The sequence below is a fragment of the Furipterus horrens genome, unplaced genomic scaffold (genome assembly GCF_987537825.1).
Source record: "Furipterus horrens unplaced genomic scaffold, mFurHor1.1.pri manual_scaffold_4, whole genome shotgun sequence".
In the NCBI taxonomy this organism is placed as follows: domain Eukaryota; kingdom Metazoa; phylum Chordata; class Mammalia; order Chiroptera; family Furipteridae; genus Furipterus; species Furipterus horrens.
Window position 1 is genome coordinate 15,704,755 of NW_028327174.1, and position 11,543 is coordinate 15,716,297.

General features: G+C 37.0%; 1 protein-coding gene across 1 annotated transcript; it reads left to right on the forward strand.

Moving 5' to 3' along the window:
- Positions 1–950: 950 nt before the first annotated feature.
- Positions 951–11,534, forward strand: SYCP3 (synaptonemal complex protein 3). Its single transcript, XM_090272617.1, has 7 exons — positions 951–1,083; positions 1,501–1,555; positions 1,666–1,700; positions 5,168–5,285; positions 6,054–6,153; positions 8,736–8,834; positions 11,406–11,534. The coding sequence occupies exons 1-7, from the start codon at positions 951–953 to the stop codon at positions 11,532–11,534; spliced, it is 669 nt and encodes a 222-aa protein (XP_090128743.1).
- The last annotated feature ends 9 nt before the right edge of the window (positions 11,535–11,543 follow it).

Sequence of the window (11,543 nt, forward strand, 5' to 3'; positions counted from 1 at the left end):
GGTCCTCGGCCACTGTTTTTTTTTTTGTTTTTTTTTCAAGTGTGAGGAGGATAGGAGTTTGTCCAGGGCCGGAGTCGAGGCAGAGGTTACTGCGGGTCTGTGAAGCAAATCTTTCTAATGGCCGCCACCTGGGGCCTCTGACAGGAAAACTAGGGCAGGGCCCTGAGCTGGCAAAGAGGCAAGGGGGCAGAAGAGACGGCGGAGGCGGCGACTGGGACCGAGCGGGCTATGGGTGCGAGGAGCCTTGAGTGGGCGAGGGGGCCCAGGGGGCGATCGGGCCTGAGGGAGCGGCTGGGGCAGAGGGGCGACCGGGGGCTGAGGGGCCTAGGCGGCGAGCGGGCAAGAGGGCCTCAAGAGGCGACCGCGTCGAAGGGGCGACCGGGGCCGAGGGACCTTAAGCGGGCGAGGGGCGAGGAGAGGACCGGGAGCGAGGGGACGACTTGGGTTGAGGGGTCCTGGGGTGGAGCGGGGCCGAAGGTGTGAGGAGTCGAGGCGGTGAGGGAGCTGAGAGGCAAGGGGGCGCCCGGGGCCAATGGGTAGATCTGGGACGAGGGACCCGTGGCGGAATGGGGGGCGGAGAGCTGTAGGCTGAGCTGTGTCTCACGGGCGTGGTCACGGTCTATCCTGTCAACCATGGTTGCAGTTTGTGGCTGAAATGCAAAAAACTAGATTTGCCCAAATTTTAGCCAGACCCTGGCAGAGGCTGGAATAAAATTCTGATCTCCCGGTCCTCTCTGAACTTTACAGCAGCACGCCTGCAAAGCGGGGTAGCTGGCTCTCATCTGAACTTTGGGACCAGCGAAATAAATGAGGAGACTCCCGAGTGTTACTCAGCTGAGGTCATCTTTTATTTGATGTTTCTAATGTTGGAGTTTACCAGTTTATTTGAATGTCTATGGATTCAGAAAGTTTGAGAGATTCATTTTTTTAAAGTCAGGAAACATCTAAATATGTTGCCCTCTGGAAGAAAACGTACCAGGAAATCTGGGAAGATATTAATAGAGAATCATGTCATAAGAGCCTATGACTTTGAGAAAGAAGTTAAAAAAGATCTGAGGTGTTCACAGGAGGATGTTATTGACGGTACAGTATATCTAATATTGTCCTACAGTTCATTTATTTTGAACCTCCTGCATTTTAAAAAATAACAAAACTTTGACAAGTATTTTAATATGCTTCATGTTTCTCATTTGGAGTTAGAGTAGCTTATAGAGCATCTCTTACCTTTCCAGTCATTATTCCCGAAATATCTAATAAACAGTACATGGGTTACTATGACATTAACACAGGAAAACTTGCAAAATTCTTCCTATAAAATGGTCCTGGATACTGATTTAATTATACCTGATCTGTACAGAAAGTATTGCATTTATATATCTGCTTTAAGAACTCTTGTGGCAAAACGCCTAAACAATCTTAAAATTAAGATACTACTTCATTGAAAATTACCAAAATAGTATACTTAATTTCAAAAGAATTTTTTTTTTATTGTCAATGCAGTGACTATTCCAGTAATTGATGAGCTTGGGAAGAAAAGGACTCCTGAAAATATGGGGTAATGTGCTGAAAATATTATATGTAAAATACTGGGTGTGTGATATTTCTTTCAAAACCAGAATGCTATTTTGTGGATCTCGAATTAAAAGTTTTTAAATTTCTTCACAGAGGTAAAGTACAGAATATGCTGGGAAAATTTGGAGGTATGTCTTAGGAGATACTTGTATTTAAAGAAAATTGTTTTAAACTTGTATAATAATCAGTGTACTCAAGACTTATTTAATGCCTTGTCTTCATAAATACGATTTTGCATAAGTATACTATGTGATTCAGCTGCGTAGTTTCCTGACTTAACCTTTTCCAGTTGTTGATGTGAAGAGTGCAAATGGTACTAACAATGGTGAGTAGTACTAGAATGGTTCTTTTATACACGTGTGAAATTTAATGGATGGGAAAAAATCTCTACCTTGCTTTGAATGAATGGACTTTTGCAAACTTTTCTATAGACCACACGCACACAGACACACACATATCTGTATGTATGTCAGTGTTCCTTTTTCTCAATTTAGTTATTTTCTTTTTTTTAAGTATATTTTATTATGTTGTTACAGTAGTCCCAATTTTTCCTTCTTTGCTCCCCTCTGCCCAGTACCCCTCTTTCCCCAGCAATCCCACCCTCGTTAATTCATGTTCATGGGTTGTGCATATAAGTTCCTTGGCTTCACCCTTTCCTATATTATTCTTACTTCCCCCTATTTAGTACCAACCAGTTATGCTTCTTAATCTCTGCACCATTTCCCCATTTCTCCCCCTTACCCTCCCAGCAAATAATCCTCCAAATGATCCCGTACCTATGATTCTGTTCCTATTCTGGTTTGCTTAGTTGGATTTTGTTTTTATTTTTTAGATTCAGTTGTTGATAGTTGTGACTTTGTTGTCATTTTAGTGTTCATAGTTTTGATATTCTTTTTCTTAAATAAGTTCCTTTAACATTTCATACAACAATGGCTTGGTGATAATGAACTCCTTTAGCTTCACCTTGTCTGGGAAGCACTTTATCTGCCCTTCCATTCTAAATGATAGCTTTGCTGGACAGAGTACTCTTGGTAGTAGGTCCTTGCTTTTCATCACCTTGAATATTTCTTGCCAGTCCCTTCTTGCCTGCAAAGTCTCTTTTGAGAAATCAGCTGATAGTCTTATAGGCACCCCTTTGTAGGTAACTCTGCTTTTCTCTTGCTGCTTTTAAGATTCTTTATCTTTAACCTTTGGCATTTTAATGATGGATGTGCCTTGGTGTGGTCCTCCTTGGGTCTACCTTGTTAGGGACTCTCTGTGCTTCCTGGACTTGTATGTCTATTTCCTTTGCCAAATTTGGGAAGTTTTCCTTCATTGTTTTTTCACATAAGCTTTCAATTTCTTGCTCTTCCTCTTCTCCTTCTGGCACCTCTATGATTCAGATGTTGGCTTGTTGAAAGTTGTCTCAGAGGTTCCCCAGCCTCTCCTCATTTTTTTCAGTTCTTGCTTCCTCATTCTGCAGTGGTTGACTGTTGTTTTCTTCCTTATGTTCCAAATCATTGATTTGAACCCCAGTTTCCTTCCCTTCACCGTTGGTTTTGTGTGGGTTTTCCTTCATTTCAGTAAGCATAGCCTTCACTTCTTCTCTTATGCGTTTGCCGTACTCAGGCATATCTGTCGTCTGTGAGCATCTTTATCACCAGTGTTTTGAATTCTGTGTCTGTTAGGTTGGCTCTCTCCTTGTCGCTTAGTTCTCCCACTGGAACCTTGGTCCGTTCCCCCTTTTGGGCCATACTTCTCTGTCTCCTCTTCTTGACAGGCACCTGTGTTTGTTTGCCTCTGTGTCTTAGGCAGAGTTGTCGCGCCTGTTACGTTGGAAGGGGCAGAGCCTTAGGGATTTGTCAGTACAGGGTGACCCGTTTCACCACGTTGTGGTGCTGTATGTGGGGGAGGGGTCTGAGAGGGAGCAATGCCACTTGCTCAGTACTCACCCCTTTTCTAGGCACTTCTCCCACTTCCGTATGGGACTGGAGCCTCTCTAGCTGTCGCCCTGGCTGTTGTTCCCAGAATGGGTGGGTCTGCAGATGTCTAGGACCGTGGGGGCCCTTTAAACAAGTGGACTCTGCAGAGAGACCGGCAGTTTCTTCCTCCGCCCCAACCCCCACTGGTCTGCACAGTCAGAAGCAATGAGGCTTGATTTTCCCTGGCGCTGGGACTTCGAGTTCCAGTGAGGAGCTGGGAATGCTCCCCAGGTGTCCCTCCCCACTTTTTAAAATGTGTGACGGCGCTTTTCACCAGCCTCTGCTGCCACCACACTGCGTCCTCTCTGCCCCAGCTCCATCCCTCCTGCCTGTCTAGATGAGTATCTCTTCTGTATATCTTTGTTTGTTGGACTTCTATGCAGCTGGATTTTCTGGAACTTCTGGTTGTCTCTAGTTTTGGGGTAGTCGTATTCCTTCTTAGTTGTGATGGGAGACCCAGCGTGTCTGTCTAGGCCTCCATCTTGGCTGGAAGTCCTTAGTTATTTTCTATGACATTCCTTTGTTCTTTTCTTTATTGGGGGCAGCGTAAACTGAATTAAAATAACTATTATTTTTACATTATTAAACTATGTAGTTGAGAATTAAAAACAGCCTTGTTAGATAGTAAGAAATGTATAATCAGATAGAAAGTTTATAAACTTTAAGTAGTATGTGAAATGTCAATTACATTAACTGTGGTAAAGGATATAATACTCAAGGAAGAGTCAATATTTGGCTTTTCTATATGGCTTATTCATTATACAATCAAATCTTTTATGAAAGCTTTGCTCTATGGTGGCAAGATAATTGTTTTGTAATTTTATATATTTACTATTGTTGGATATTTGGATATATAAAATATTTATATAATAATGCAGCTCCATAATGATTACTGAAGAATAATTCTTTTTTGAAGAATAACTATTGATGGTAGATCCATATGCATGTTTTTAGCAAAGCATTACTTAAAGTATCTGTTTTGGATTTTTAAAAAATAGTTTTGTGTATTTCATATACTGAGTTCCAACAATAATTCATCTAAATGTGCTATTTCAGTTGGGGAATATTTATAATTTTTGAAAAACCTAGTCTTTGTGTTTTCTCATGAGGAAATTAAAGTCTGTCCTTGAGACTTTTTTTTTTTTTTTACTTTCATTACCCCTTTTTGATCATCTATTAATGTAAAAATCTCTAGGAAAATCCAAACTGAGATACTAATAAATACAAGTTGTTGTTTTTTAGAAACATTTTATTTATTTATTTTTAGAGAGAGGGGAAGGGAAAGAGAAAGGGAGAGAAACATCAATGTGTGGTTGCCTCTCATGCACCCCCATCTGGGCACATGGCCTGCAACCCAAGCATGTGCCCTAACTGGAAATCAAACTGGCAACCCTTTGATTTGCAGGCCAGCACTCAATCCACTGAGCCACACCAGCCAGGGCATACCTAAAAGTTTTCTTAGAAAAAAGCAAATAATCTTGCTTTTTGATATTATGCCTATTATTAAATTTAATTTTAAATGGCTTTCTGAAATTGTTGAACCAGCTTTACCCATATTTATTTCAATACGTGGGAACAAAATATGTAATTTTCTTCAATATTACATTTTAATGACTATGTATTTTTCCATGTAGCTGACATTAACAACGTTATTCTTGCAAAGAAAAAAAGACTAGCAACGTATACCAAGGCTTCCCTCATAACCAGTAACCAGAAAATTGAACATGTTTGCAGAGTCCAACAAGATCTAAGGTATGATTCTTGGTTCTTTCACAGCCACAACATTTTTATCATTTAATATTATTCATTAGTGTAAATATTGAAAAATACTATTATTTATTGGTGTCTCCAGCAAAAAATATATTTAGCTTAATTTTTCTCTAAGTGTTTTAGTCCTATAACCTCACTCCTTCGTAGACTTTAAATATATTTCCTAGAAATCAATAGATTATTTTTATCTCCTTTTAAATAAAAATTAAGATTTTTTTTCTCTAAAGATAATTTGTGTTTGTTACAGAAACAAGCTAACTGAATAAAAAGTAAATGTAAACAATGTAGAAAAAGATCAATCTTATATTGTAAATAATTTGTATATTTAATCCGAAGTAACTATTCTTTTGCATTAAATCATTTTTGTATCAAAATGGACAAAAATTAAGTAAAATATATCTATTTGGAAATATATGATAAATATAATAGCTTCATTGAATTTATCATATCAAACCCATATGCAGTAGGAGAAAGTGAAAAACTGCTTGGCAGTAAAATGAAGTTTTCTGGAAAATTTATATATACAACAAAATTTCCTTAGTTTTCAAGAGCTAAAGGATGTGAGAGGGCTTTTCTGTTTGGTTTAGAAGGATAAATACTTCTGTAATCATAATTTTACTTCTTAGTTTCATATCTGCAATTTTAGGGTGCTTTATTTCCTTTTATTATAATTATGTAAAGTCAATTTTGTTTTGAATGTTTTTTCCATATTGATATGGGATATGACAATATTTGTTATTGTGTTTACAGGCAGAAGCTTAATGAAGAATTTTCCCAGCGGTTTCTGACTTTGTTTCAGCAGTGGAAGATAGATATGCAGAGAACTGAGGAAGAAGAAGAAAAACTAGCTGTATGTATCATGCTTAGCCTCATAATTAATCTACTTAACCAGGTGTCATGTAGGAATGGAGAGTCTAGCCTTGTAGGAGACCCATAGAACTTGGCCAGGTTCCACTACCTATTGCTGGCTCTATGTTTTGGTCCTGCTGAATGGTAAACCAGAGAAGTATAGGCACAGATCATACTTATAAAAGCTGATGGTGTTTGCTTCCTGTATTGGTTGGGATTCTTTTAGTTCTAAGTGACAGAAATTTGTCAAAGTACATTAAATGGTTTATATAAAAGAAGTCCAGGGGTAGTTTAGCTTCAGGCATAGCTGGATGGGGTGGGGAAGGATTGCTCATGTAGTATCAACTTGACTCTGTCTCCAGTTCTTAGTAGGTTCTCGGTGTGGTAAGCAAGATAGCTTTTTGCAATCCCAGATTAATGACAGTAACCCCAGTGGACTCTAGCAGAAATGTCCTCTGAAGGAATATCACGGATCAATTCAGATTGTTTGCTCATTATTGAACCAATCATTATGATCAGAACATGATTTACTCTTATGTTACTTGCCTATTTAATGGGAGATGGAAGTCAGCTCCATGTATATATTATATAACTACGTTATCCTTTTATTCCATACTTAACATTGTTTGTGAAATTATCACAATGTCTTTATCTAAGAGCTAAGGTGCTATTCCTAGCAAATAATTTTAAGTGTTGGTTGATCAGCTCAGTTTTGGAAATGTTAAATTTAAGATGCATATGAAACATTCCAAGGGGAGACATTGAGTAAGCCACTGGTATGAGTCTAGATTTCAGGAAAGAAATAAGGGTTAAACATACAAAGTTTAATGAAATCACCAAGGGAGTGATTGTAAATGTAGAAGAGAAGCCTAAGAACTGGGTCTTTAGACCTCAATGTTTAGAGTTAAAGGAGAAGAGAATGAGTAGCAATAGGTAGAAAGAAAACCACTCTAAGCAAAGTGAAGAAAGCCTCTTAAGGAGAGAGGATTAGCTTTTTCATATGCTGCTTATAGGCCAAATAAAGCAGATTTGGCAATGTGAAGGTCATTGGTGTCTATCAGAATGGTTCTGATTAGTCTTGAACAGAGTGATTTTGGTGTAATAATAAGTGCAAAAACCCATCTGGAATGAGTATAAGAATGGGAAAGAAATGGGGTGGTAGTCTGAGTAGAAAAGGAATAGTGCTTTTTTTTTTCCCTTTTAAAAGAATGGAGAAAGAGCAGCATATTCATATGCTGATAGGAATAATCTTCAGTGAAAAATAAAAAATGGAAAGAGGGGAGATAGTTGCTGAATTCTTGAGAATGAATGGGACATGTGAAGAAGTTGGTCTTAGCAGGGACCAAAGATAAAAGATAGTTCATTCTTAGATACAGGAGAGAAGGTTGAGTATATGAGCACAGAGAGATGTAGGTGGGTGAGTAGATATGGTGATGGGAGACTGAAAGTTCTTTTGGATTGCTTCTGTTGCTTTAGTGAAATCCTTAAGGTCATCAAAGGGTGGAAAATACTTTGCCTTTTGAGGTCAAATGAGAGGTATAAAATATTTTCCTGAGAGTGGACCAGTTAACAGACTAAGGAAATATAATCGCCAAGCAGCATTAAGTGTTCAATTTAAGCTAGTAATCATGATTTGAAATGAGGCCTTTTAGCATAGTTGTAGGGTTTTCTTCAGTTATGCCCATCTGCAGGGATGTAGGCAGGGTAGCTAGAGTTGTGTTTTCCAGGGTTGGGGTTTTAGCCAAACAGCTATGACATGGGAAGAAAGGAGCAAGGTATATATGCAGTGGACTAATTATAATGATTGAGCATAGCATTTACACTGGGAAGGAGAATGTGAGGACGTGGGAATAGGGATAGGGGACAGTGAAAAGTAGGTAGGTAGGATGAGTAGATTTTAGGTGTCGATAGAGATTATTGAGCTGTAGTACTAAAGAGCGAGCCAGAACAGTCAAAGGGAAAGTGGTTGAATGATGGGATATATATATGGAGAAATAATATGAAGAATGGTTAGAGCCTGGATTATAGAAACATACTGTTTGGAATCAATTATGGTTTTCCCAAATGATATCTGTGAAATATGGAAAAATTATTCCTTATGTCTGTTTCCGCATTTATGAAAGGGGGGATAAAGGTACCTATCTCATAGAGTTGCTTGGACGATAAGTTGGGTTCATATAGTAAGTTTATTTAAAACCTCATACTAGATAGAGGTTATAGTTATTGGTAATGACAAAATCTAGGGTATGCATATGTAAGGGAATGGCTGAAGGAGGGTGGAGGCCAAAAATCACTGGTGAAAAGTAGGCCAAGGAACTGAAAGACCAGCATTAACGGAAGGATCATCTGTGTTGATATTGAAAGCACTAAGAATTAAGACATGTTTTGAGTATTGTTAAGATTTCCTAGTCAATGATTGGTAGGATTATTATATTGTTGTATATTCATGGTGAACATGGCTTTTATTTTAATAGTAAAATAAAAATTTTAAAGTATTTTAAAAATATTCCCTTTAATTTTATTTTTTGCTAATTTTAAAATTATACTGAAATTATCATATAATTTTTTCTTTTACATTTGTAGGATTTGTTTCAACAGCAACGAAAGGTTTTTCAACAATCTAGAGTTGTGCAGAGCCAGAGACTGAACACAATTAAACAGTTGCATGAGCAGTTCACAAAGGTCAGTTGTATTTAGTAACACAACACATTCTTTTAAGACAATTTATGTTGGAAGTGGAAGATACTTTTTTCCTAAGTTTAAGGAAAAACATTTTGCTTATGTATTTAAAATTCTTAACTACTTTCCATTTTGAATTCACTGTTTATTTACATACTACATTCTACTTTAAGATTCTAAAGTTTTTGTGAGAATTACTCAAAATAGGAAATGATAAATTGGGAAATTTTACTTTAAAATGTGCGTATTATGCATAAGATTTGTACTTAATATTAGCACTAGTGACAGTTCTCTATTCAGCTGAAAGTAGAAGGTTCGTAAATCATTTCAAGGTAGACTTTTAATTCTTTGTATCCCCAGTGTTTGTTCAATAAAGTACCCAATGGAAATTGATGAATATTTCTTTTATTTTATTTTTTGGTTTTTCAATTACAGTTGTCCCATTTTTTTCTCCATTGCTCCCCCCCCCAGACCACCCCTTCTCCCACAGTCATATCCCCCACCTCCCCGTTGTCCATGTCCACCACACACGAGAATAAACTCAAGATGGATCAAAGACTTAATGTAAGATGTGACACCATAAGTGTCCTAGAGGAAAACATAGGCAGGAAAATTTCAGATATACCACATAACAATATTTTCACTGATATACCTCCTAAGGCAAGGGAAATAAAGGAAAAAATAAACAAATAGGATTACATCAAACGAAAGAGTTTCCGCTCAGCAAAAGAAAACATCAGCAAGATGAAAAGGGAACCAACCATATGGGAAAACATATTTGCCAATGACATCTCAGACAAGCGACTCATCTCCAAAATATATAAAGAGCTTATATGAGTCAACATCAAGAAAACAGACAACCCAATTAAAAAATGGGCAAGGGACCTGAACAAACACTTCTCTGAAGAGGACATACAGAAGGTTCATAGACACATGAAAAAATGCTCAACATCATTAGCCATCAGGGAGATGCAAATAAAAACCACAATGAGATACCATTTTACACCAGTCAGAATGGCCATCATCAACAAATCAACAAGCAACAAGTGCTGGCGAGGATGTGGAGAAACGGGAACCCTACTGCACTGTTGGTGGGAATGCAGACTGGTGCAGCCACTATGGAGAACAGTATGGAATTTCCTCAGAAAACTAAAGATGGAACTGCCTTTTGAACCAGCAATTCCACTGCTAGGATTATACCCAAAAAATCCTAAAACCCTAATTCAGATGAATATTTCTTTTAATTTCAAATGTGTTATATGTGTACTTTATGGCATATTTGCTTTTATAATTATTAATAATGTATGTGAACACAAATTATTTTAGAAAGTATTTCCAGTCACCTTACTGTAATGCTCTGTGAAAACCACTTGTTGATTGGTGTGAAGGTCTGATAAAGTACTAGATTTCTTTTAAATGTTAGCATTAAATGTAACAGGACAAGAACGTTAGTATAGTATACTTGACTCTTCCATCTCCCTTTTTCATCACAAATCCAGTTGTTAGTAGGTCCTGTAATTTTTACCTCTGCAATGGTTCCTTTAAAAATTTTTCTCATTCTTTGCTTATACTATTAAAACACTTAACTGAGTCTCTGTTCTGTAACCCATTCTTCATAGTTCTGCTGTATTATTTTCCTGAAATAGTATCTCTTCTCTCCTGAAAAACTGTCAGTAGTTTCTCATTCTAAATTCTTAGGTAGTCAAGATTTCCCTCAACCAATAATGTAATCCTCTTTTTATGCTTCATTTACTATATTTGTTCACTGTATCCACCCCTCCATATAATTGTTTTCTCTTACTGTATACTTGCATGCTTTTATGCTCTTGCCCTAGAAAACTTTTAACTCCTTTTTCTTTATCTATTGAGATCTTACTCCTTTTCCACCTAACTTGGAATTAATCCCCTTTTTTTACTACATAGCCACAGCAAGTTGTGTTTTCATGTCTATTATAAAATTTTGTCTTATTTTTGATTATTTTTTTTTTTTTTGTCACTGGAAGGATCACATATTACTTTTAAGTTTCTCCACGGCACTTATCATAGTACTTTTTTACATAGTAGGCATTAGGATCATTATTTATTGGATGAATAGTAAATTGTTATAAGTTTTGTTTTTCATAAATTGAAGAAAGAAGTTTAACTCCAGGTCATTTTATTACCTCTAATGAATTCTCATTACATTGACTATTAGTGATAGTAAATGGATTACAATTTGATATTAGAAAGTTTTTTAGAAATTTTCAAAATTATGGTATTTATTAATTTGGGACTCCCAGTCTTTTTTTAGTTATGTTTGATACTGAAATCTCAACAGTTCATTAACCCACTGTTTCGAGCAAAGTACACCACTGTTGTACCCCCTGTAATAATATTTGACTCATCTCTGACATTTTGTAATCCTTTAGTGAGTATTTTGATTTTGATGTATTACTTAGAATATTTTTATTTGGAATAAATAAGGTACACTATTTGAATTTTAAAGTGTTCCTACTTTTAAAATTAACTGTACAATGTTTAGAACCTGAGATGAAAACTGATGGTTTGTACCTGAACTAGTCTTTTGTGTTTCAGAGTATGAAGGACTGGGAGAAGAATCAGGATACTCTACTTACTGGTGCACAAGATGAACTTAAAAGAGAAATGGCTATGTTGCAGAAACAAATTATGATGGACACTGTAAGTTATTATATTAAACACTGAAAAAGTAAG